The sequence below is a fragment of the Rhinolophus hipposideros genome (assembly GCF_964194185.1).
Source record: "Rhinolophus hipposideros genome assembly, chromosome: 26".
Lineage (NCBI taxonomy): Eukaryota > Metazoa > Chordata > Mammalia > Chiroptera > Rhinolophidae > Rhinolophus > Rhinolophus hipposideros.
In genome coordinates this window covers 15,062,978-15,090,798 of record NC_138072.1, presented here as the reverse complement: position 1 = coordinate 15,090,798, position 27,821 = coordinate 15,062,978, and the positions used below count along the sequence as shown (strand labels likewise).

General features: G+C 41.6%; 1 protein-coding gene across 1 annotated transcript in view; it reads right to left on the bottom strand.

The window, feature by feature from the left end:
• LOC308493240 (kinesin-like protein KIF28P) overlaps window positions 1-27,821 on the bottom strand; it is a gene marked incomplete at its 5' end in the record, with an annotated part of 53,026 nt that overhangs the window by 17,219 nt on the left and 7,986 nt on the right. Inside the window, 11 exons of the mRNA XM_081039182.1 lie at window positions 1,193-1,247; window positions 2,232-2,322; window positions 3,708-3,829; window positions 5,725-6,033; window positions 6,231-6,382; window positions 7,772-7,839; window positions 9,999-10,110; window positions 11,787-11,941; window positions 13,759-13,983; window positions 15,695-15,730; window positions 19,584-19,787. Coding sequence (XP_080895308.1) covers window positions 1,193-1,247; window positions 2,232-2,322; window positions 3,708-3,829; window positions 5,725-6,033; window positions 6,231-6,382; window positions 7,772-7,839; window positions 9,999-10,110; window positions 11,787-11,941; window positions 13,759-13,983; window positions 15,695-15,730; window positions 19,584-19,787 — 1,529 coding nt within the window. The remainder of the gene's footprint in view (window positions 1-1,192; window positions 1,248-2,231; window positions 2,323-3,707; window positions 3,830-5,724; window positions 6,034-6,230; window positions 6,383-7,771; window positions 7,840-9,998; window positions 10,111-11,786; window positions 11,942-13,758; window positions 13,984-15,694; window positions 15,731-19,583; window positions 19,788-27,821) is intronic.

Here is a 27,821-nt window from a genome sequence, read left to right as displayed (position 1 = left end):
AAAGAAATCCAAGATGTTCCAGAAGAGACGCTGGGGAAGGTGACTAACAATGAGCCTTACGTATTACAGGGAAGTTTAAATCTGTTTCTGGGTCTTATACAAATCCAGACTTTACATGTTACAAGATTTGGGGCTGGCTATCAGAGGTGTCAGATTGGTGCCTTTAGATATTATTTGTGTGCCCTGAATGACCAGCTTCCTAACTGTTCTAGAATGTCCCTGGACTCCTTGGCTGTCATGGAATGTTCTGGATGCTGGGACACTTGTTCATCCATATCCCTGTTTGCTTGGGTCCCGGGGATCCTGTGGGAAAGGAGTTTAGCCACTTGCAGACCTGTGTGTTGGACGAGGGGTCCCCACAGGAAGTAGTCTGAAAAGAGAGGTGAGGGCAATCCTCAGGAAGAATCAGGAAAAGGGGCTGGGAGCCAGCTGTGCAGGGTGACGTGGTGCCAACTGGCCCCTCAGTCAGCACTGCACCCCCCAATCGCCCCCCAGGGCCCATGTGCTTTGGCTCAGGAGGGAGGGGAGGGCTGAGGGTGGGGGGCGATGGTCAGTAAGAGCTGATCAAGCCTATTGTCTGAAAATCTGCAGGCAGTCAGGACACAGTGGTCCTGGAAGGGAGCCCTAGAGTGGAGGCGCCCCCCCCCCCCAGGGAGAGAGGCCACAAAAGTGGGAGACAGCTCTGAGCCTACAAAACCCATCACAGAGCTCCCCAGGGGCTCCGACGGGATCCTGAGGGAGTCCCTGGGGAGCGGATCACCTCAAAGTCTGGACTTTCCGTTAGTCCAGTTGGTGAGAGCTCCAAGCATGGAGACCTGAGGATGCTTTTTGCTTTTGGCAGTGACCCTGAGAGAGCTATAGTACGCCTGTCCTTTTAACTTTCCTCATTTGCTGGCCAGACCTACTGTTGTCTATTTGTGAAGAATTATACAGAGTCTGGCAACTGACTTTCCTTTTTTCCCAAGATTAGAGCCAAGAAAATAAAGTGAGCGGGGCAGGAGGCATTTCAGAGAATGGGTGAACGCCTTCCCGAAGCTTGCTTCTATAAGCACTAGAGGGGGTCGCTTCTTGTTCTTGGCTGCCCAGCATTTGTGGCCTGGCCTGACGAGGGAGAGATGAATTTTGAGACTCTCTCTGGATTGAGTGGTCACAGTTCTCTACCACTGGACAAAGATGGTTCATGTAAACTTACCCCAGACCTTGAAGAGTGATGGCATTTGAAGCCGATTGACCAGCGTCACATGAACCTGAAAAGAATTAGGATAACTTATTTTCCAAAGTTTTCAGGATTTGACTTGAATGTTTCTGATATTTGGGAATTGCCATTTTCTCTCCAATAGGATCATGTAAAGGGATTTTCCCACTGGGATTTTTAATCAAATGGTACTTGGATACCACTTTGCTTTATGGATTACTGTTTTCCTTTCTACCTTTTTGTGTGTGGAATTCTTAACCTTTTTAAAGTTTCCCCCGTAGGAATTCTGGAGTGAGAAGCTGTGGAGTCTGCGCCTTAGTTGATGCACTCACTGAAGCCGGCCCACGGGAAGGTCCTGGTCTGGGAAGCTCTGTTTCTGTCAGTAACTGACCCTGAGGACAGTGCCCAGAGCACACCCCCCACGGCACCTCCTGAGGGCCGGCCCCTCCTCCCGGTGCCCTGTGCCACCCTGCATGAGCCCTCTCCTGTCCTGGGTGCTCACAGGGTTATGGCAGGGAAGGCTCACTGTTACTACAATACTGGTGCCATTTTCCAGCGGATGATGGTATACACACACGAGGGAATATGACTCAGCCTTAAAAAGGAAGGAAATTCTGACACATGCCATCACATGGGAGAACCTTGAGAACATGTGCTAAATAAAATATGCCAGTCACAAGAGGACAAATACTGTATGCCTCCACTTATGTGAGGTACCTGGAATAGTCAACATCATAAAGACAGGAAGAGAAATGGTGGTTTCCAGGGGCTGGGAGGAGGGGAACCGGAGTGTTATTGTTTAATGGATGCAGACTCAGTTTGGGAAGATGAAAATGGAGATGGATGGGGGTGATGGTTCCACAACAAGGTGAATGGACTGAATGCCACTGAACTGTACACTTAAAAATGATTAAGATGGTGAATTTTATGTTACGTATATTTTATAATAATAATAATAATGATAATGATAATAATAAAACATGCTCCTGGGGCAAGAAGCTTGAGCAGGAGCAGAGTAAATCAAAGAGGTGAGTACCAGCCTGAATGAAGTACTTGAGGACCCCAGTGAGCTGTGGGTCCTCATTGACGTTGAGGAGGTGAGGGGAGGTCTTCACCATGTGTTGCTCCTGGAGGAGAAACAGAGAGGGTTCCGGTCACCAAACAGGACCAGCACACTCAGGAGAGCTGTGTTCCTTTCATATCGGTTCTCATCAAAACCACTTGTGTGGGCGTCCTGCCAAATCAACTGGTAAAGCAAACCCAGAGAGGAAAGCCGAGTGGGGCTCCAGGCTTTGCTGACAGGACAGCAGGTGAGACCCTCGGCAGGCCAGTGGCCAGTGGCCTGAGTTCACCCAGACAGGGCTGTTCCCAATCATAGCCGTCTTCTGACTTTGTCCCCATTCCCAGCTGCCCTCACCTTGGCCCCTTAACGTTGATTGCTAACCCCACTGTTTTCTTTAGGCCCCTGGTGTCCCCAGCAGGAGTCCCCACTCTGCTGTCCTCCCTGGGTGATTCCTCCCCAGGTTTCCACGTAACTTCTACCAGAATCCCATTTCCTCCATCCTGCTGGCTAGCCCCCTGATGGGCTCAGTGTTGATGGAAATGCAGATGTCACTGTCCTCCCCTAAGTATCGATTGGTATTGCAGTCACGGAGGACAGATGTCAAACAGAACTGGAATAAACTATCCAAGCACAAGGAAAGCTTTTAAATCTTGACATTCTGATAAAGAATAAAGAAGATAAATATCCCTCCCATTTTACTGTCCACCCAGAACACCAACTCTTGTGTACCTGTACTCTGAATCCTACTTAGCCCAGCTTCCCCTTAGGCAGAAGTGTTACTTTAATAGCACTCCGTGCCCCCCACGTTGCGCCTGTACCGCTACAATCCTTGCACCCTAACTTGACCTGGCCTTCCGATGCAGCACGTCACCCCACCCCTCTCCTGAGGCTCACGTCTGTTCTAGGGTTCATGAGCCTTTCAGAAGCCAGACTGGACCCCTCCCACCACTCCCAATGTGTTCATGATTTTGGGGTTTGCCCCGAGCCGGGTGGCTTTGGGGGGTAAGGTCATGGTGGGGGTGTGGTGTGGATGGGAGGCAGAGAGGGTATCTCCCCACCCATGTATGAAATTCCCATCCCAGCCCACTTATAATCTGGCACATGTAGTAAACGCCACCACAGATACCATGGTTCCGGGGCACAACGCATGGTCCCCACAAGACAACTCAGACTCATATTCTCCCCAAACTCCATCAACAGCCTTGGACTTTATCATCAGCCTCATTACCCATATGCACCAAGACCTCTCCATTTCTTTCACTTTCCTGCCCTGCCCTTTTTTCCCCTAATTCTGCCAAGAGTTTTCTTGTGCCCTATGTCACATTTCACACATTCGCTGACAAAAACCTCACCCCCAGCATCCATCCACCTGCCCGACGGCAGCGTGGTGCGCGCCCTCCCAGGCTCTGGGCCTCGGCAGGTGCGGGCGGCCAGGTGCGGGCAGCTCACCTGGGCCACGGCCGCGTATCGCTGCTGCCATTCGTTCCGGGCCTGCGCCAGCAGGTGCGCCCAGCTCAGCTGATGAGCACGAGGCCCGAGCCCGTGTTCTGCCAGCGAATAGGCTGGCTGCTCTGGAAGGAGGGAGGGATGTAAGCAACAGGTTGGCCATGTCAGAGGTGAGGCTATGGGGTGGGGAGGTGGAATCTGTTCTCAGTGAAAACACGGGACACCCAGCAGGAGAGGATTGAACAACACTGATGTGGACCGAGTCACTCGGTAAGTTCTACAGAGAGCACGCTCCCCTCTTACTAACTAGGAAACTAGAGCAAGGAGGACCTCCTAGGAGGAGGCGTGGAGCTCCACGCTCAATCGTTTTATTCCTGTGGGCAGGTGGGAGTGTTTTGCTCTACGGTGGTTACAGGGGATTCCTCTGAGGCCGGGGATTCAGGGAGCATTCTCCTGCATTGTTTCTCACGTGTTCTGTGTCTGTCCTTTTATGAACGATGGGAATTAGATGCTGTCCTTAGGTCAAGCATGTCCCCTTTTGGATGGGACAGAGATCTGTGACCAGGCAGGGCCACTCCTGGACCAGGCTAGGCACTGACTCTAATGTAGGAAGTGCTTTGTTGAAGCTGAAATCTTAGGGACTCAGGACCTGGGGACCCAGAGGTGTGCGAGGAGAGGGGGCGAGGGGGGGCCCTGCCCTCTGAGCTGGACATGGAGCCTGTGTGTGTGTGTGGGTGCAGGACAGCGTTCAGCTCCGGGGTGCTGACACTACCAGGGCCCCCATGGATCGAGGGAGCCCCACTGGGGGAGGGGAAAGGTACCCAAGGGCAGGATGCTGGTTGTGGAGCCTGAGCGCTGGACAGAGAGGTTTTGGACCTTCTGGTATCGCTGTTTGGATGCTGAACATTTTTACTAATTTTACTTTGTTTTATATTTTGCCTTTTAAAATCCATCTCATTCTAAATTATTAGTGGGCATAAGATTATATCTACCTCATGCTGACAAACTGAAATCTGAGGCCTTAACTGGAAGCCGTGGTTCTCACTAATTGCAGAGTGAGGTCACCTGGAGGACTGGCCCAACCCCTTGCCCCCAGTGATTGATTCAGGGGTCTGGGTGGTGCCCCGTCAGTAGGTGGCGCTAATGAGCAGCCAGGGCTGCGAGGTCTTAGCAAAGGGAGCTGCTGCTAAGGGTTCTTGAGCTTCAAACATCACTTAACTGCGTGAGGCCATCAGCAGAATCAACGTCAAATGGCCACCATCAAACTCTGGTGAGGAAACAGTAATTCCAGTAGAAATAATGGCCTCAAAATAAAAATGGCATTAAGGCAGGCAAAGTTATTAATGGTAGCGGTTTTTCACAAATCCCTGTAACATGACTTTCCCCTGACCGGTCCCCCCATGGCCTTTGGATGGTTTTGTAAACATCTAATCTCCTCTTTTGAAATATCAAGAATGGTTTGTTTTTCTCATTGAATCCTGATCTATAATATAAAAACATACAAAATGTTTAATCAAGATTGTGATATATCTGTGTTAGAAGTATGGATAGCAGGAAGGGTTGAGGGTGGGTACAAGTATAAGAATGCAAACGTCGTCTTTCATAGTAGAAATTCACTAGATAACATCTAAAAATGGAAAAAATCAAGAAATAACAGTATAAGCAAACTATGTGAAAACATGAGATAATACACATCAGAAAAACACACTAAAGTATCAAAAGTGAGGACAAAAATAAATGAATAATAAAATAGCAATAAAATGAGACTACAGTGGCCATTTCCAAAGGGCAGGGACATCATTTCTTACAACTGCATGTGAATATACTTATCTCAAAATGAAGTGATGTTTTTCCCCCGAGGTCAGGGCCAAAATGTCCTGGACAAAGAGCCCCTAGGTGCCCCAGGCCTGCCGTGGGCTCTGCTCAGACTATCCAGGCTAAGCCTGCGCTGGCCTGTCTTCTGGCTCCCCGCCATCGGGCTGCTGGCTTGGACTCAGCCTTGACTCCTGACTCAATTTACCTGTAATTCTGGAGTTTCCGCATCTGAGCAGCAGTTTACTGTTCTCTGCCCTTGACTCTCTCATCAGCGTCGAGGTGTTGACCACGGCTTTGTTCCGGATCTTTTTAGCCCTGTCATGTGCAAAGAGGAGCACACTCTCAGGCCGCAGACCCCTTTGCAGCTGGGGCAGCTCCGCCAGAGCGCTGGCCAGAAGCTGGTCATGCTCTGATCGCAAACAGTCAAAGTGGGGGCCTTTCACCCCCCAGGTGATTCCAGATTTCACCCTGTCAGGTTCCAGTAAACCATTAAGACCAAAAGGGACTTGAGTGCCTTTCATGGTTTAAATAAACACAAGCAGCTCAGCCAGGGCCCTCAACACACTCAGCCAATTGGGCTGATTCAGTTAATGAAAAAATGTGTTCAATCACTGTTGCTACTGTAATAACTCAACCCCTGGAGCTGTCAGCAACTGTTCTGCCCGGGGCCCCAGGTTAGGAGGGGTCTTAGAGGTTATCAGGTTCACTCACTCCTGTCTAGTGTCACCAGAGAAAACGGGATGCCCCCAAATATGGCATGGGCCACACCTATGCTCAGACATTCCTTGCTCCTTATCTGAAAGTCAAGTTTAACTGGGGATCCTGTATATTTACTTGCAAATCTGGCAACCTTACTCCTTTCACTGAGGAACAGAGGGTTTACATGGCTTGCCCCAAGTCACATAGTTTGTGACAGATCCGGGACCAGAGCTCAGGACCTCTGGGTATCATTTTCTCTTGGCATCACACAAAAATGTGGCTCCCATAAAAACTGCCAACCACAGATTTGCATCTGATAAGCAGAGAAAAAGTGAAAATTCTAGATATTACTAAAGACAAAATTCGAGCTAAAAGTCTGAAGTTTGTGGTGTCAATGCTGGAAGAAAACGTTTAATAGTGTAAAACACTAGTGAAGCTGCACAGTAAAGAATGAGAATGCAAGCATTTATCACTAAAATGCAAGGGGCTCCTTCCTGCAGAAGAGGGCCGGAGGGAAAACCAGGAGAGGCCATTACTTGGAGCCACAATAACTATCATGTTTGAGCAGCGACCTCACGGCAAGTAGATGTTTGCCAGCAGTGGTTCACATGGGGTCTCTCCCCCCTTCAATGTGTGAGGAAACGGGTAGGGAGGTTCAGGTCCCATAGCTGGTGGCGCCAGAGTCTGTCCGACGTGCAAGCCTGGAGAACTGGCAGTGGCATTAGAGCAGGCAAATAGGTTTCTTATTTCACAGGCCAGCTCCAGCAGCGTGGCACGCAGGCCTGAGACTCCAAGTGGTGGGTTGTCAATGTCCCCGGTGCAAATGGGAAGGAGGAGTAGTGGCTGCAGGTGGTTTCAACCTCGGGCTAGAAGCCTCCTCTCCCACACCCTCCCCTTTCTCAAAAGGGTCAGGAGAAGCAGGATCCAGGTGCCTGCCTTGGAAAGCAGGAACGTGGCTCAGCCACAGCCTCCTGCCAGGACTGACTGTGTGGGCTTGTTTCCCAGGCCAGTCAGTCAGCTGGGAAGGGACCTGGCAATGGTAGCCCCTCCCTGGGAAGGGATACTGATTACAGTCTGTGTATGGGGCCTGGAGACGTGAGAACCAATACAGGGAAAGCTGCAGAGTTGGTGGCTGGTTGCCAACCTTGGGAGTTTGCCTCTTACACACTCGTCTATTATTAGCAAAAAAAAAAAAATGCCCTGCCTGCCATTCTCTACGTGTCCCATGTGACGAAAGGATAAGCCTGTGAATGGCCATGCTATGTGGCAGGAAACTATAGGGAGACAGATCTACCCTCTTTAGGAATGGCATCAGTGCCCCTCCCATTGATTTGTGCCCATGGCTCCTCCCCCATCCAGAACTGCCAGGCTCACGAAAGCCCTGAGTTCCACTTCTCTCTCCTCTTTATTTCCTCCCACTCTTCTCTCACGAATCATGTCATTGTGCCTTCTCCTGGAACTGTTCCCAAAATGCCACCCCCTCAAGGGCACTAGGGAAGTTTGCCAGATGTAGAACTTAGAACCATATGGGTAACAAATATTCATAAACGTACCTTTCAGCATATCTTAACGTTGATAACGTCTCCTCATAGCAGATGTCAGCTGGGCTTATGGCTGCTATCTGTAAGAAATAGCTCTTTCAGGTTTGGTTTTTTACGTGAGGGTTTGTTGCTGCTGTTGATCTTCTACAGCTAACATTCAGAGACCATCTTGTAATTTACAGTATTGTTCAAACTTTGCAACTCTGAAAACTGAAGCTTAGAGAAAATTAATACGCCCAAGGCCACCCAGATAGTGGGCAGAGCTGGGACTGGGACCAGCCCTGAGTCATTCAAACTCCTGTGCTGTGGACCCCTCACTCCACGTCAGCATTGAGTCCCCAGCAGATTACTCAGGGTTTTACGACAGTTGAATGTTAGCATCGCAGAGACCAATGAAAGCTGCTCATGACTAGCCACTTGCATGGTTTCAAGTCTCTCTATCGGCTTCGAATTAATTGTCCTAGAATTCAAATGAGAAAACACGCTTTTGGATGCAGTGGAGGTGGGCAGGGTCCCTGAGGCTGGGCAGGAGGGAATGTGACGGCCCATGTAGCTGTGTGTAACCAGTAGCCCTGACTGTGACCCAGAGCTCAGGAGCCTGGCGAATCATCCTTTGTCTTCGTTTAGCTTTGCAGCTTTTAAATTCGTTCATTTATATCACCTCATTTCGTCACCACAGCAATACAGATGCTCTTCCGCTTATGATGGGGTCACATCCTGATACACCATCGTAAGTTGCACACATAAGTTGAAAGTGCATTTAATACACCTAATTTTCCCAACACCATAGCTCAGCCTAGCCCACCTTAAACGTGCTCAGACGCTTCCATCAGCCTGCAGTAGGCAGTGACCTTGAGTTTCGTCTCAAGAGCAATTGCCTTCCTTTCTCCTCTTCTCACCGAAGCAGGAGACACACATGGGTGTTTCGTAGACATGAGGGGATGTGAATACACAAAGCACAATATCCAAAAACAACACTGGCACACAGTACACTGCAGAGTGCCGGTCATTTACTCTGGTGAGGGCCGGGCTGACCGGGAGCGGTGGCTCGCTGCCCAGCATCACGAGAGAGGATCAGAGGGCATACGGCTAGCCCAGGAAAAGATCACAATTCCTAATGTAAAGTATGGTTTCTACTGAATGCATAAGGCTTTTGCTCCATCCTAAAGTCAAAAAATTCTAAGTGGAACTATTGTTAAGTCAGGGACCATTTGTATTTTCAAGTGAATGCTATTACCTCCACTTTGGCAATGAAGAACATGAACTTTTCAATGGGAGCCACAGAGATTCTAGAGCTTGCACATTGGTTTTGCAAATTCTCTTTTTTATTTGCCTCCTGAGATGACCAGTGACCACCCCCAACCTCCTACCCAGCACACATTTTTTGTTAAAGCATAGTGATGCCTCAGTCAGAGCTGTGTCTCACAGGTCTAGAAGTTATCCTCTCTCCCAGGTGACTTTGCACACATCTGCTGAGACCCGTTAGATTCACTTTTGCAGTCTACGGTTCAGAGGGCATCTTACGGTCACCTTTTTAGCCCAGATGCTTAGGGAATGTCCCATTGAGGCCCACAGGTACTGACAACCGAAAAAACTCGAACATGAAATATTTTTAAATAGGCATCGTTAAACGGTCAAGAGAAGGGACGTGTTTTCCCGTGCCGTCAGGAGAGAGGAGCATGTAGTACAGGCCTCTCCAGGATAGCAGGCCCGGATGAGGCTGGAGGCAGAGTTTGCCCAGTTTTGTCCCTTCCTGTACCCAAAGCTGAAGAACAGAGAATTCTAATTTTAACATGCCACATTGTACCCACTTGGCCAACATTTAGTAATGAGAGTCTGGAGTCTTTGTGAGGTGCCGTGATTCAGCTACTCTCCACGGTGGATGTCTGCCTGTGTCTAACATGGTCAAATGGATTTCCAGTCTTGCCATGAAATGACTGCTGATTAGAATAACATGACCATGTTAGTTTTTAAATTGTATTAAATTTTTTTCCTGATAATAAAAGGAATATATGTTCCTTGTAGAGAACCTGCAAACTACAGAAAAGAATAAATAAATGATGATTAGCAATGTAGAAAATTTCTTTGAACACTGTAGTAGAAAGAGCTCCAGGAGTCATGTGATAATCTGTAAGAATGTGCTATGTCAATGCAGAGTGCTATCTAGATTAGTGGCACACGGAGAATAATTTTAACAATAGCTGAGCTGGTATAAAAGGTTGCAAGAAAGTCATTTTACCAAAGCGGTTCTGCTGTTCCCGCCCAGAGCCGACTGGAGCAGTTTGGTCAGAACAGAATCTCTATAGGGAATGTGCAAGACTTTCTTCCCCACGGCTGCATCAGCCAGAGCACTGAAAGCAAAAAATAAATAAATAAATAAATAAATAAATAAATAAATAAATAAATAAATAAATAAATAATGCAGGACAACAAATTAAAATTAGAATGTATCAGGAAGAGCTCTGCCTCCCTGGGCGTGTGTCAGCAGCGCGGCTCACAGCCCCTGTGTGACCCCATAGATCTGAGAGGGGACCCTGCGTCATATCTGATCATTGAGATACCTTGTGTGCAAAGTTGCTGAACCAAGTTAATTAACCAGCAAGGCCGCTGGCTCTTTCTCCCAGATCAACCTGGAAAAACCAGAGGAAGGGTGGATGACACGTGAACGCCTCAGCCCCCAGCCCACCCTGGGGGACCACAGAGAAAGCAGTGCTGGGATGAAGAGAGTGGGGGACAGGAGGAGGCAGTCCCACCTGTGAGAAATCGTAATCACAGAGGAAAGGAATTAATCTAACAGATTTGGAAAAGAAACCAAACTGGGAGTTTGCCATCAGATGATCACTAAAGGAAATTCGAAAGAGTATACTCAACCTGAAGGAAATTGATCTTAGATAGCAGCTGAGATTTAATAAGGAATGAATAGTTTTTAAAAAGTGTAGAGGGGGTTAAAAGACACATTTAACCCCCTTTACACTATAAAATAGCAATAATAATGTCTGTTGGGGTTAAAAATATATATAAACTACATATTAATTGAATATGTAGGATGAGGATCTATGTATTATCCAGGAAGAAGATAAAGTATTTATTATATTTAGACTTTAACCAACTGAGCAGCTTAAAGAGCCAAGAAACAGTGAAGCATACATTGAACTTTAATGTATGATAGGTAGCATGTCAGATCACTGGGGAAAGGAGGGGCTATTATTCAACAAATGTAACTGGAAAAATTGGTATTCTCTCAGGAAAAAATAATGTAGAGGTGCTTACCTAACACTACACACTGAAATCAACTCCAGATGGATAGAACTTAAGTATAATATAGGTAGATCTCACTCTGACTCTAATTTTCTTAAAATAAGACACAGAAATGCAAAATGTAAACCATAAGCATAATATCAGTTAGGCAAAACTAATCTTTGGTGACAAAGGTCATTTTTTTTTTTTTTTTTTTTTGGTGGGAGTAAAAGCTAGGTGGGGGTGTAAGGGAGCTTTCTGAGTTTGGGAAATGTTCTGTATCTTGGTATGGGGGTAATTACATCAATACATACATACATAATAGTTCATTAAGCTGAATACTTAAGATTTTTGCACTTTACTGTATGTAATTTATACCTTAATAACGTAAAAAAAGTAAGATCCAGAAGAAAATATAATATTTTACCCTTTTTATAAAGTTCAAAAATGAGCGCCACTAAATAATAATATTCACATGTGATAAAACAAGAAAGGATGAAAGAAAGATGAGAAGGGGAGAGAACGAGATCAGATAAACCTGAAATTCAAGATGCTAGTTACCTGCAAGGAAAATACAGGAAAGGAAGACCAACTATTTGTTGGGTTGGGTGGTGGTTTTCTTAGGGTTCATCTCATTAAAAAGCAATTAATTAGTTTAACATAAAATAATAAAAGGATCAAGCATGAGCCAATGACGACAGTCATGAACCAAGAGTCAGGATTAATCTAATTTTTGATATCAGAAGTCAGTTTTATGGTACAAATAAATACCTATCTACTGATTATTTACCTGATAACATTTCCTAAATTGGTCAAACTTAAGTTAACTCGCGATCCTTCCTTAAGTCTGTCTCCTTCGGATCCTGAAGATTTCTGCCTTTCACTTCCTGCTAAATCCACCAGATTAATACTGGATTGTTTGGTGAGGTCTCTGTCTAGGAAAACCTGTAGGAAAGCACCACAGGTCATACTCTTAGAATGGTAGCACGGTGCACATGAAGTTAATCTAGTTTACATTTTAAAATATATTTTCTAATTGTATTTTATACTTAAAAAAAGATGTAATAAAATTCACAAATTAAAATGTCGTTTTCTTTACCATGACATTTTACAGTATTCCATTACCAGGCCCCAATGTCAGTTGCCCCTTCCCAATTCTGCAAGGTTATTTCCAACAATATATTTGATACTGGTCATTGCTCTAGTATTTCTATGGACAGTAGGCACTGTAAATATAAAATACCGAGAAATCTGCAAAATGAGTGACAGTTCAGGGTGGCGTGGTCGGGTAGTGGGAAAAACATGGATTTTACAACGCGGCAGCTTCCCTCGCTTGTTACGTAATTTGTGAGCAAATGACTTTTCGGAGTTTCAGCTTTCTCAGTTGTATGTAATGCCAGGGATACTAGCCCACTCCTGGGATGTTATGAGGGTAGATGACAGATGTAATGAATGGTTCTAACCAGGCCTGGCATACGATAATAGGTGTTCTTACTGACGCCAATAGAGTATGCTGTTAGACCTCCATACTCATCTTTTTTTTTCACCTTCTTGCCTCTAAAGTATCAAGTTAAAAAAATAGATGAAAAAAAAAAATAGGGCAAACCATATATAAAGTCTGTGGATTTTAATACCATTGTAAAATCAAGTGACTGGTACTTAGAAGTTACAAAGTTCTTTAAAATGCAGTATCTTGTTTAAGGCCCCCAGCATTCCTGTATGGAGAGCTATTTATATCATTCTGCAGAACAGGAAACAGACATCGGAAGCATAAGCTATTTCCCAAAGTTTCAGAGCTGGTAAACAGTCAGACACGCACGGCCCAGTGTTTTTCCACTGTTCTTGGCCCGAGTAGGACAACCTTCGTTTACTCTAGTCTGTTGACTAGTGCTGTGGCTTACAGGACAGAGGTGGTAAATCATATGAACTGTAATGTGTGCCCAGGCTTTGGGAATTCAGTCATCCCTCAGGAACCATGGGGGATTGGTTCCAGGACCCCCCATGGATACCAATATCTGTGGATGTTCGAGCCCCTGATATAAAGTGGTGCAGTATTTGCATATAACCTTCACATATCCTCACATATACTTTAAAACGTCTCTAGATTACTTATAATAGTTCATACAATGTACATGCTATGTAAGTAGTTATTATTCTGTATTGTGTAGAGAATGATGACATGAAAAAACATCTGTACATGTCTAGCACAGATACAGTCATGGTAGGCACACGTCAGCAATAACGTAGCACTTTATCTTCGAATTTTTGATCCGCGATTGGTTGAATCCATGGATACAGAACCTGTGGATATGGAGGGCCAGCTGTAACCATTTCTGAATCAAACTGGTGACATTGTAGAGATCACTCTCTGATATCCACCACGGAGTTTGAAAGAGATAAGTGCATTCTAGTTGATCAAAGATTCAAATTAGTAAAGAGTTGCATGGATTATCTGGCTTCAAAGACTGTATTTTGGTACTTCCAAATGTCGATGGGCTCTGATGGTCCCCTAGGCTCATGGATCTGAAAGCTGGGAGCCAGCGGGGAGCATGGATGTGGGAGGAGGTAGGAAAAGAGCAAGTGTCTCACTTTCTCTTGCTTCTGACCCTACAGTCTATGGTTGGAGGTAGGCACCGAATCCAGAGGTCCAATCTGAAAGGGTTCCGTAATCATCACCCGCTGACTGTGCCACTGGAAATCCTTCCCACAGGTCACCCTTGGTGGGAGAGGGGAACAATGTGAAGAGCATTCACTCGACTCACCTGCTTGAACTGAATGGTGATGACCATATGAGATCGGCTGCTGCTGACATTCATGTTGGTCGAAGCTGTGGTCCTCATTTTTGTGCCTTGTTCCATCAGCCTTTCAATTTGTGCATAGTTCTCACAAGGCACTGACGTCAGACCCTCCACATAAAAGCCCAGTTGTTGATCTTCCCTTACTTTTAGCCCTCCAGGCTTCTTGGTTCTAGACAGCAAATCTCTTACCTGGGGGGGGGCGGGGCGGGGGGGGGAAGAACAAAAATTGTACACTTCAGGAAGGCAGAGATTTTTGTCTACTTCATTGTTAGAGCTCTGCCTAGAATATATTAGGTGCCCAACAAACATTTGTCGGATGAATACATGAATGTTAAATTTTCTGGCCGTACCAGAAAACCTCATAATATAGCCAACTATGAAACAGGGAAATGGCAATCAAGAAAATAAGGAAACCAGTGGTAATTAGTGAAGTCAGGATCAAAATGGATAATTTCTTAAGGTAGAGAGAAAAACACTGACAGATTTATTTCATCAATAATATTTATTTAGTGATGATTAACTGCAAGGCTTTGCATAGTGTTTGTGGTTCACAAAAATTATTAGGATATAGTCTCTGCCCACACGAAACTTATAGTTCTAGACCCCTGTATTCAATTCACCCATTTGGCGAACACTAGGGAGCACCCCTTTTAAACCAAATGCTGCACCAAGTGCTGCAAACAGAAAGGTAGTCACAAGGAAATCATGATCTGTTTCGGAGATACAAATATGTACATAACATTTGACATTATAATGTAATAAGTACAAAGGGAGGGGGTAGAATGAAAAAACACTTGCTGAGTATCTAATATTTGCTAGTTACTGCCTTAGAAGTGTGAAGTGTAGTACGTTTCAATGTGTAGTGTTATATTTGAAATTCTCTACTTTATAAACGAACAGACTGAGCTCTGAGAGAGGGATTTGCCAAAGTCACAAGCTATCGTGTTTCCCCGAAAATAAGACTCAAGCCGGTCCATGAGCTCTAATGCATCTTTGGGAGCAAAAAATAATATAAGACCTGTCTTATTTTATAAGACATATAAAGTATAAGACTTTATTTTATAAAACATATAAGTATAAGACTGGGTCTTTATCATCCAGAAGATGCATTAGAGCTCATGGTCCGGGCTAGGTCTTATTTTCGGGGAAACACAGTAGTAGTAAATGAGGAAGCTGGGATTTGAAACCACGCAGTCTTTCTAACTACTGGAGGAGTATGCAATCCATAGCCTACAGGCCAAATTCAACCCATGCCTGTTTGTGTATGACCCTTGAGGTGCGAATGTCATTCCACATTTTTAAATGACTAAAGAAAAATTAAAAGAAAAATATATGGTGACGTGAGAGTTTTGTGCAAGTCAAGCTCCCGTGTCCATAAAGAAAGTTGCGTGGGTACCCAGCCATGCCTATTCATTTTCATATCGTCTGTGGCTACTTCTGTGCTGCAAGGGCAGAGGTGAGCAGTTGCAGCAGAGACGGTATAGCTCTCAAAGCCTAAAATATTGACCACCTGGTGCTTTGGCGATAAAATGTGGCACCCCCTGTACAACACCATGCCGACTGAGGTCAACTGTCTCAGGATGAATAGGGGAGCTGACACTTGAGCTGGGTCTGGACAGTTGAGGGGTTTCTTTATGGGCAGAGACAGCAGGGAGGGTATTCCAGGCACAGAAAGAATAGACGTAGGAAAAAGGACATGTTCTGTAAAGGAAGAAGAGTTCTATGTGGCTGAAGCATAGAGTGCGTGGAGATAAAGGACATGAAATGAAGCTGGAGAGAAAGTTAGGGCCGGAAGTCAAAGGCAGGCTACAGAGATTTGACTTTATTTGTACGACAGGTAATGTTTATTAAGCTGCAGAGTCTCTCAGATTTGTGTGTCAGAAAGTAGAATCACTGTTACCTGTTCGTTGTAAATTTCCAGCATACTGAATGTAACCTGCATAGAAAAGACCATAAAGTAAATTTAAGATTCTCTTGAAACTGTCATCTTTGAAAAAGAATAATATGGAAACAATATAAATGGCCAACAGAGAGAAAAACCAACATTGAATGCAGTAAAGCTCCATTTCGCATGCAATATGAGATTTGCAAATACTTTTAATGATATATGGAAGAAGTTCTTAATATAAATTAAAAACAGATGTGAAACCGTTTTGTGCATGCGTGTGTGTGTCTCAACTGGTAACAGAAAAGGGTGTTTTTTTTATGGCTCACCCTCCAATCTGAACACAGATAGAGAAAAAGACTGGTCTTTACCCTACCGTGTTCTTGGAATACTGCTAACCAAGCTTACACATCTTAAACAAAAAATTGGAGGAATCTGAGTGGCTCTGACTTTGAGAAAAGGCCCTGAGATACTGACATTTTGCCACCACCACTTCCCACCCGTGAAAAGCTGGCTTGTGTGTCAGACACCCTTTGGTGAGTCCTGCCAGTGAAACCTCTCATCCACAGAGCTTCCAACCAGCATCAGAGTATCTTACATTTTAAAATAAATAAAGGGCCAAGGATTAGCAGACAAAGCCTCCAATATGAAAGAGATCAAAACAAACAATAGAAAAAAAAGAGCTCAGAGAAAACAGGCAATACATAGAGTAAAAGAAAACACTTTATAAAGACCTGTAACTAATCGCTTCAGAGAGAGGAAGAATTATACCCATGAAAAAGCAGGATGATATTACAAAGGAACAATTGGAGAATAGAAGTATAAATGGAACTTATGAATGATAGCCAAAAAAAAAAAACTGTACTAGAGGGGCTATAAAATATAGTTGAGGGAATCTTCTAGAATGCAGAAAAAAGACTGAGAAATAGAAAATAGAAAGTAAAAAATAATAAAATTAGAACATTAGTACTAGAAGTCTTAAATCCAATTAATAGTAGTTACAAAAAGGGAAAACAGAAGAAACAGAGGGGAGAAAATGATAAAAAGAATTAATATAAGTTTTCCAGATTTGAAGAACAGGAATCTCCAGATTGAAAAATGTCCACTGAGGGCGGCCGGTTTTCTCAGTGGTTAGAGTGCAGTGCCCATAACACCCAGGTCACCAGTTTGATTCCCACATGGGCCAGTGAGCTGCGCCCTCCACAACTAGAGTGGAAACAGTGACTTGACTTGGAGCTGGTGGGTCCTGGAAAAACACACTATTCCTCAATATTCCCCAATTAAAAAAAAATGTCCACTGAGTGTCCAGCTTGATGAATGAAAAAATGGCTCATACTAAGGCACATCAGAACATCAGTGATAAAAGATTCTAAAAGCTGTGAAAGAGGAATTTACAATAAAGAAGTTCACATACCAGGAATCGGGAACCAGAATGGTGCCAGACTTCTCAACTGCAATATTGAAGTTAAAAGATAATGGAATAATGTCTTCAGTAGTCTCAGTGATCTAGAATTCTGTTCCAGATAAACTTCAATCAAGTGTGAAGGTTAGAAAAGATATTTTCAGCTATGCAAGGATGCAGATAATGTACCCGTCGTGTACCTTTTCTGAGGAAGGTGCAGAAAAGGAGAGAGTAAACTCTGTGAGGAATATATTGGCTCTTGGATTCAAGGAGCCAACAAAGAATGTTGAACTAAAGTTCCACAAGGACAGTTTTGCAGCCGCCTTGGAAAAACACTGCTCCAAATAGTAGCAGGAGAACAGAAGACTCTTGCTGAAGGTGACCCAAGAAAAATAGCGGAACTGATAAGTTTGAGTATATGGAAAGTATTATTAATAGGCAGGTGACAGTGATTTGGAGCATTTAGAAAAACACAGATTTATAGAAAACTAGATACACACAAAAAGCAATTCAAAACTCAAAGGAAAACAAAGTGCAAAAACAGCGGTTCAGTAGTGAAGAGTATTTCCACAGCTAAAATGTTAAACACTATTGATTAAAACAAATTTTATAATACTGTAGAGGGTGTGTGCGGATAGAGTAATGTGGTGGGGGGTTGTGAGTGTGACAGATAAATTGTCTTCAACCATGATGGGAAGCTAGTAGATAATGTCTAAAATTGCTTAAGAAAAGAAACACATTATTTGAAAATATGGACTAGATCCTAGGGAAATCTGCTGAAGAGCTGAAGATGGTAACCTGTGGGGAATAATAGGGGAGGGGAAGAGGGCTAAGCAGGAGACGGGTGGCTTCCATTACAGGCCTTGTTGTACCATTTTAAAACAGCTTTTTTGAGATATCACTCCTATTCCACACAGTTCACTCATTTGACGTATACAAGTTAGTGGTCTTTAGTGCATTACAGAACAGTGCAACCATCTCCACAACTTTTATTTAGAAAATTGTGTCCCCGCAATTCCGCAGTCACCCCCATTAGCAGTCACCCCCATTAGCAGTCACTCCCCAATCTCTCTCTTCTCCCTTCCTCTGTCCACCAGCCCTCGGCAATAACCAATTTACGGTCTGTCTCTGTAGATTTCCTGTTCTGGCCATTTTATATAAACAGAATCCAACAATATATGATCTTTTGTGTCTGGCTTCTTTCACTTAGCGTGATGTTTTCAAAGTTCATCCATGTTGTAGTATGTACCAGACACTCTGTCCCTTTTTATTGCTGAATAATATTCCATTGTACAGATATGCCATATTTTATTCATCCATTTATCAATTGATAGACATTTGGGTTGTTTCCAGTTTGGGCCATTGTGAATATGTTGTGCAATATTCGTGTATAAGTTTTTGTGTGGACATAGGTTTTCCTTTCTCTTGGGCACTTGAGTTTTTAAACTATCCATGTATTACTTTGAAAACATTTCAATTAAAAAATTAGAAATATACTGAAATGCTAATAGTATTTGATTGGGTGATAGGATTATGAGTAATTTTTCTACTCTCTAAGTTAGACACATTACTTTGAAAATCGGGGGAAAATTAAGATAAAAAATGATGCATTATTGAATTTTCAAAAAACAAATTTAATCTCTTTTGCCATTTAGAAGAAGCAGAAACATAAACTATATTTACAGGGATTTGCTGACATTGGACTGTCATGGTTTAAAGCTGTTTACGTTAATGGTTATGCTTCCCCTTGAAAATGTCACCAACCTTCAGGTGAATCTAAAATTCAGTCTTGGGCCTTCTGTGCTAGGGCAAGTAAGAAACTATGCTGTGACAACTGAGAAACAATAACGTTCTTTACTTAGAAATAAAGCAATAAATTCAGATGAGAACACAACCTTGGTAGGAGAAGGGGTGCAAAGGAAAACACTGATTTGAGTCAGCTAAGGTTTTGTTATATAAGTTTCAACAATAATACCTTGTTAGTGTTACTATTGAAGCTGTCTGCTTCCGTGATGCTCAGAATGCTTCTTAAAAAAACTGGGGGTGCCAAATAAATGTATACAAATGGACACTTTGGTCAGCATTGCTCAAGCAGTAGTTCGCTGGAATCAGAAGTGTCTGGATGTTGATGGGAACCACTGTGAGCACCTCTTTTCATTGCAGAAGTCAAACGTGACTTGTGTTCATCTTTTGTTATCAGTATATAATGAGTATTACAATTATAATAGTGTTTTTCCTTTGTTAAAATGTGTATACATTTTTTTTTTTGGCACCCTCTGTATGTCCTTGGGTTTGTCTCCCTAGAACCAGAAAAATTCAACATTTTGTTTAGCTGCTACTTGATTTTGTAATCATGTCATAAGGATTTTGGTATGGAAAATTAACATTATCCTAAAATAGAGATGCTGATAACTTCCATTTGGGGCGGAGGATTTCCAAAACAGAAAAAAAAAAAGAAAGAAAGAAACTCGTAAAGAAGGGGGAGGGCTCTTAGAATACTACCTGGTATTCTTGATTTCTCTCCTGGTTCTCAACTGCTTGAAAGAGCTCTTCGCACACATTGGGAATGATCCCCTTGTTTGCACCAAACCCAATCATGGAATAGCTTTTTCCAGAGCCAGTTTGGCCGTAGGCCAGGAGTGTGGCATTGTAGCCTTGCCAGGCACTGTCCAGAATCCCCCGGCCAAGATCGTGGAAAACATCTCTCTGGAAAGAAGATCGAAGGCATCATGCTCAACACAGGCTTTTCACTATCGCCTTAAAATCTGAATATTCTGGTCTTGATGACTTCCGCCTTACTCAGCATCCTACGACCTGCTTGAGCTGTGTGCTGTCTTAGAACCAATGGAAGAAAGCTGGAAACCAAAATCAAGGATCTGTCAGTTTGGAAAACACTGATCACCACGGATCTCCAACTAGGAGGTTGGTGTCAAAGTAATTGCGGCTTAAAAGGTTGAAAACAACCTTTTAAGCAAAAATAACCTTTTGCACCAACCTAATACCGTGTTTCCCTGAAAATAAGACCTAGCTATACAATCAGCTCTAATGCATCTTTTGGAGCAAAAATTAATATAAGAGCCAGTCTTATTTTACTATAGCATAAGACCCAATCTTATACAATATAACAAAAGACAGGGTCTTATATTAGTTTTTGCTCCAAAAGATGCATTAGAGCTAATTGTCCAGCTAGGTCTTATTTTTGGGGAAACAGGGTAGCTGGTATCCATCAATAATAAATTTGTGTGTTTTATAGTCTTGCCAGCACCCGGGCTGGGTCTTCAACATTCAGCAATTAGACAAAAATGTCAAGGCCCCAAGGGACTGAGGCCGGTGGAAGCATTTTCTGCTTTCTCTTCATTGTGTGATCCAAACAATAACATCACAAAATTCCCACATTAATCTTAGCCCTCTGCTGGTGAACTTTGTTCTTTTTTCTCAAGACCTAGCGGTTCTGAAGCATTTCTCCAACACACACATGTACATGTGCACCCTTTTTTTAAAAGTAGGAGACACAGATCCTATGCCCGTGATTGCCTGAAAGAGGACGTGGTTTGACCCTTATTCTCTGGGCCATACCCATCGCCTGCATTAATTCTCTAATTTGAGGCTGCTTCAAAGAGTACATTCTCTCTAGTTTCTCATATCAATGACATAGAAAGTAAGCATTATATGATCCATTTGTTCCAATATGTACCCTTGTCTAATTTATATAATTTTTATTTCTGGGAAAGATGCACATACCAACATAGCATGCTTTATATAAGGAAAATAGACCATACCTAATTTTCTTATACTATTCATTTCTCAAATGAATAGTGAAGGGTTATGGAAGGGTCATTATTATAGTGAAGGGTTATGGAAGCTCCAGGCCTAAAACGTGGAAATCGACCAGTGGTTTCTCAGAACATGGGGACCATATGTTTACCAGGAAAAAAAATGTATTTATGTAATGGGTATCTAGGCTACTTTAGGAGTTATTAGTTAAACCTAAGGAGTACTGACTGAGTTAGCTTACTAAAGTAACCAGTGTTTCTGTCTCTCCTGCATTATGTGGAGATTGGGAAAAACGTTTTTATTGTCACGTTTTATAGATTGAAAACTTCAACCAAGTAATACAGAATTTTACTAAATAAAAATCTTAGAGAACAAAATCATTCTATAAATTTTGTTAGCTGTATAGTTTCCCATTGAAATATACAGAGGGTGCCAAAAAATGTATACACATTTTAAGAAAGGAAAAACCTGTATTACATTGTAATGCTCAATATATACCGATAACAAAAGATGAACACAAGTCACATTTGATTTTTGCAATTACAAGAGGTGCTCAAAGTGGTTACCATCAGCATAATGTTAATACATTTTTTTCCTTTCTTAAAATGTGTATACATTTTTTTGGCACCCTCTGTATTTTGCGTATCAGCTATTTATATATTTGGCTTATATTAACATACGCCAAGAAGTCATAGCTCTACAGTTCTAATTTCTTCCTACTCACCATCCCATAATCAACTAGATGAGACATTTTCTTCCACTATGGCACATGAAACAATAATTTTGCTGTATCTTAATAGGAGGTTAACAAAAAATAGATGGTCGCCGTCATTTGAGGATGAGGAAATGCTGTTGACAAAGTCAGGTTTCTTTACAGCACAGTTCTTGCAGTCTTTAAAACTATCTTTTTAAAAATTGAGATATAATTGACCTACAGCATTAGATTAGTTTTAAGTGTATTACAGAATTTCACAATATATACATATATCAAATCATTATTACCAGAATAAGGTTAGTGAACACCCCTCACCTCACATAGTTATAATTCTTTTCTTGTGATAACTTCTAAAATCTACTCCCTTGATAACTTTCAAATATACAGTACAGTATTATTAATTACAGTCACCGTGCTGTACATTAAATCTCCAGGAATTATTTATCTTATAACGAGAAGTTAGTTTGTACCTTTTGACCCCCTTCACCCATTTTCCCCACCCCCAAACCCCCACCTCCGACAACCATCAATCTATTCTCTGTATTCATGAGTTCAGTGTGTTTTTTAATTTTATATATAGAAGAGTACATATAGTATTTGTCTTTCTGTCTGACTTATTTCACTTAGCCGAATGCCCTCAAGGTCCATCCATGTTGTCACAAATGGCAAGATTTTCTTCTTTTTATGACTGAATAACATTCCATTATATATGGGTGGGTGTGTGTATCAGGGTCACAACTTCTTTATCCATTCATCCGTGCATGGACATTTGGATTGTTTTCACGTCTTGGCTATTGTAAAGAATGTTATAATGAACATGGGAGTGCAGATATCTTTCTCAAGATAGTGATTTCATTTCCTTTGAATATATTTCCAGAACTGGAATTGCTGGATCACGTGGTAGTTCTATTTTTAATTTTTTGAGGGCCCTGCACCAATTTTCATTCCCACCAACAGTGCACCAGGTTCCCTTTTCTCCCCCTTCTCGCCGACACTCACTTCTTGTCTTTTTGATGATAACCATTTGAAGTATGAGATGATACCTCATTGTGGCTTTGATGTTCATTTTCCTGATGATTAGTGATGTTGAGCACCTTTTCATGTCTGTTGGCTATTTGTGTGTCGTCTTTGGAAAAATGCCTATTCAGTTCCTCTGCTCACTTTTAAATTGGAGTATTTGGGGTTTTGCTATTGTTGTGTGAGTTCTTTATAAATTTTCGATAGTAATTGCTGTCAGATATATGATGTGCAAATATTTTCTCCCATTCCATATACTGCATTTTCATTTTGTTGACAGTTTCCTTTATGTACAGATTTTTTTTTAATTTGATGTAGTCCCAGTTATTTATTTTTGCTTTTGGTGTCAAATCCGAATGATTCGTCAAGACTGTTGGCTAGTAACTTACTGCCTATGTTTTCTTCTAGGAGTCTTATGTTCAAGTATTTAATCCATTTTGAGTTAGTTTTTGTGAGTAATGTAAGGTAAGGGTCCATTTTCATTCTCTTGCATGTGGCTGTCCAGTTTTTCCAACAACATTTATTGAAAACACTTTGTATATTTTTGGCTTCTTTGTTGTAAATTAATTGACCATATATGTGTGGGTTTATTTCTGGGTGCTCTATTCTGTTCCATTGAACTATGTGGCCATTTTTATGCCAGTATCATACTGTTTTGATTACTTTAGCTTTGTAATATAGTTTGAAAGCAGGAACTGCGATGCCTCCAGCTTTGTTTTTCTTTGTCAAGATTGCTTTGGCTTTTTAGGATCATTTGTGGTTCCAAACAAATTTTAGTATTGTTGATTCTACTTTTGTGAAAAACGTCATTTGAATTTTTGATAACAATTGCATTGAATCTGTATGCCACAGGTCCTCAAACACTGTTGTTTCATTCAATGTTGTTTTGTTGTTATGTTGATCAGAAAACCAAAAATTGATTCCCATCAAGGGCTACTGTTTGCGCGGGTTTGCACATTCTTCCCACGTCTGCGTGGGTTTTCTCTGGGGACTCCAGGTTCCTCCCACACCCCAAAGATGTGCAGTTGAGTGAATCGGCATGTCCCAGTGTGAGTGAGTGCGTGTGTGGGTGTGAGTGGCCCTGCCATGGGAGGGTGTGATGTCCAGGGTGGGTCCCGCCTGGTACCCTGAGCTGCCTGGAGAGGCTGCAGCCACCTGTGACCCTAAATGAGAGTCAGGAGGTTGGAAAATAATTATGTGATTTGTTTTTATTAATCTTTCTTAAATGTATGTGTGGCTCACATTTATTTCAATGTTTAATGTTAGAAGTGTTTTGACTGTTTAAAAGTTTGGTGCTGTTTAAAAGTTGTGACCAGAAATATGCCGTAGGAACTTAATCCTTGTTTGTACGAATTAGCCTTTGGAGAAATTGGTTTTGGTATACATTGCTTCAGATAAAATTCCAGTTTCCAAGAACCTACAACAATGTTAAGTGAACATTTACTGTATTTCTTTGGGTAGTATGGGCATTTTAACAATATTCTTCCAATCCATGAGCATAAAATATCTTTCCATTTATTTGTGTTTTCTTCAGTTTCTTTCATCAGTGTTACAGTTTTCAGAGTATAAGTCTTTCACCTTCTTGGTTAAATTAATTCCTTGATATCTTATTCTTTTTGAAAAATTCTATCTTTATTGAAGTAAAATTAATATTCCTTAACTTCATTAAAGTATACAGTTTCATATATGTATATGAGTTTTGACATATGTATTTGGCCATGTGATGACCATTACAATGAAGATTTTCAAAGTTTTTAATCATTTCATAAAGTTCCCTTCAGCTACTTTGCCCTCAGTCTCTGCCTCCCCCCTTCAGCCCCTCCCCACCAATGATTTACTTTGTGTAACTATAGTTTTGTATTCTCTAGAGTTGTCATTTAAGTGGAATTAAATTACAGTTTGTAGTCTTTTGTATGAGCCTTCTTGCACTTAGTAGTGCAAGAAGAGATTCATCCATGTTGTTGCATGTACTCATTAATTCCTTTTATGCTGAATTGTATTCTGTTTTGTAAATATAGCACAGCTTTATTATCCATTCACAAGTCTGATGGACATTTGAGTTTCTAGTTTGGGACTATAATATATATAAATTAGCTATGGATGTTTGCCTATAGGTGTTTTGAGGATATATATTTTTATTTCTCTTGGTATTACTGGATTGTATGGTTAAGTGTATGCTTAAATTTTAAAGAAACTGCCAGTTTCCCGAAATTACTGAGCCTTTATCCATCTCCATGAAGACTGTGTGAGGGTTCCAGTTGTTCCATATGCATGTCAGCACTTCATGTTCCATATGTATCGTCAGTTTTTAATTTTTGCCATTCTCAGGGATTTGTAGTATTACCTAATGATAGTACTAATTTGCATTTCCCTAATGAAATTGGACAGTTTTTCAGTGGTTTTAGGTAATTTATATGTCTTCTTTGGTGAAGACCTGATCAAATCTTTTGCCATTTAAAAAACACACTTTTTTAAAAATATTAAGTTGTAAGGATACATTATATATTTTGTATACTTTATCAGATATATATTTTACAAATATTTTTTTTTCTTTGTGGCTTGCCTTTTCATGTTCTTACTGGTATCTCTCAAAGAGCAAAGGTTTTTATTTGTTTGTTTTTTAATGTCTTGTTTATCAAATATTTTTTTTTTTTATGGTTTGTGTCCTATCAGACATCTTTACCAAATCTGATATCATGACATTTTTCTTCTTTCTTTCAGAGGCTTTATAATTTTAGATCTATGATTAATTTTGCATTCATTTTGTATATGGTGTGAGGAAAGAATTGAAGCTTATATTTTTCCATATGGATATAACCGTGTTTCCCCAAAAATAAGACCTAGCTGGACAATCAGCTCTAACGCATCTTTTGGAGTAAAAATTACGACCCGGTCTTACTATAAGACTGAGTCTTATGATATAATGTAAGACTGGGTCTTACATTAATTTTTGTTCCAAGAGACACATTAGAGCTGATTGTCTAGCTAGGTCTTATTTTCGGGGAAACATAGTAATATCTCCAGCATCATTTGTTGAAAGACAAATGTTTAACTTTTTTTTAATGTTCACATTTTGTGTTCAGATGCTATTATTATTATTATGGCATGGTCTTGTCTTTTTTTTTTTAATTGGGGGATATTGGGGAACAGTGTGTTTTTCCAGGACCCATCAGTTGTTGTCCTTCACTCTAGTTGTGGGGGGCACAGCTCAGCTCCGAGTCCAGTCACCGTTTTCAATCTTAGTTGCAGGGGGTGCAGCCCACCGTCCCATGTGGGAATTGCACTGGCAACCTTGTTGTTAAGAGCTCGCACTCTAATCAACTGAGCCATCCGGCCACCCCAACAAGTGTTTGATTTTGACATCTGTTTGATTTTGAAGCACCTGGTCACCTATATTAGTTTCCTAGGACTGCCATAACAAATTACACAAACTAGGTTACTAAAAACAACAGAAATTTTTTCTTTCATAGATCTGGGGCCGGAAGTCCAAAATCAAGGTGTGGGCGAGGCCACAGTCTTTCTGAAGTCTCCAGGGAAAAATCCTGTCTTGCCTCTTCCTAACTTCTGCGGGCTCCCAGCAGTCCTTGGCTGCCTTGGCTTATGGCTGCACCACGTCAGTCTGGGCGTCCATCGTCACCTGGCCTCCCCTGTGGGTCTGGATGTCCAGATCTCCCCCATCTTACAAGAACTGGATTTGGGGCCCACTCTAATCCAGTATGGCCTCATCTCACCTAATGACATCTGCAAATATCCAGTATCTAAATGAGGTCACATTCTTAGGTTCTGGGTGGATATAAATTTGGGGGGAACACGATTCAACCCCATGTAGCATCTTTTTTTTTTTTTAAAGAAAAAACAATTGAAGATATGTGAAGATCTATTTTTGGATGCTATGTTTCGTTCTTTTGATCTACTCGTATACCTATTTTTTTTTTTTTAAGGGAATACCAGACTGTCTTGATTACTGTAGCTCTGTTGTGGGTTTTCAGTTACTCAACTTTATTCTCTTTTAAATAATTTTGGCTCTTTAAAGTCCTTTACAATTCCATGTAAGTTACTGAAACAGTGCATCAATTTCCACAAAAAAATGACTGTTGGGATTGTGATTGAGATTGCTTTAAATCTATTGATCAATTTGACTTCTTAATATTGTCTTCTGATACATTTAAGTCTTCCTTTCAGTAATGTTTTATAGTGTACAGCTTGTGCACATATTTTTAAAATTTTATCCTTAACATATGTCATGCTTTTGATACTGTAAATATTTTAAAATTCCAATTTTAAGTTTTTCATTGCTAGCATAGAGAAATACTATTGATTTTTTGAGTGTTGACCTTGCTAAACACAATTATTAACTGTAGTAGCTTTTTAAAACATTTACTTTTTATTGAGGTAGCATTGGTCTAGAACAGGGGTGTCCAAACTTTTTTGAACGTTTTTCACCAAGGGCCATATGCGGTAAAATACACAAACAGCCGGGCCACTCACTCGAGGTGAAGTACGTATTACCTCACCTGGTTTATTTAAGTAAACTAAATATATTTTTGGAATTTGCTGTGGGCCAATTAAAAATGGATTGCGGGCTGCAGTTGGCCCGCGGGCCACAATTTGGACACCCCTGGTCTAGAACATTTATGTCTCATGTGCACAACATAGGTAACGTGCACATAGTTTGACTTTTTTATCTACACTTAGATCATTTATTTTCTATTAATTGCCTTATTGCTCTGGCTAGGACCTGCAGTAAATGTGTAGAAATGATGAGATTGGACTTCCTTTCCCTATCCCCAATCTTAGGGGGGAAGCATTCAGTGTTTCACCATCAAATGTGATGTTACCTATGTATTTCAGGGAAGTTCTATTTCTAGGAAGCTCCCTCCCATTTCCAGTTTGCTGAGAGTTTTAATTATGATTGGATGTTGAATTTTGTCAAATATTTTTTTTTTGGCATCTGATCATGTATTTTTTCGTCCTGTATTCTATTCATATGATGAATTACATTGTTATTCAAATGTTAAGCCCATTTTACATACCCAGAAAAAGGCCCACTTAATAGTGATGTATTACTTTTTAAGTATGTTATTCAATTCTATTTGCTAAAATTTTGTTAATAATTTTGGTGTCTATGTTCATGAAGGATAATTGGCCTGTAGTGTTTTTGTGATATCTTTGGCTAGTTTTCTTGTACTGGCCTCAGAAAATGAATGTTCCTTTTTCTATCATCTATAAGATTT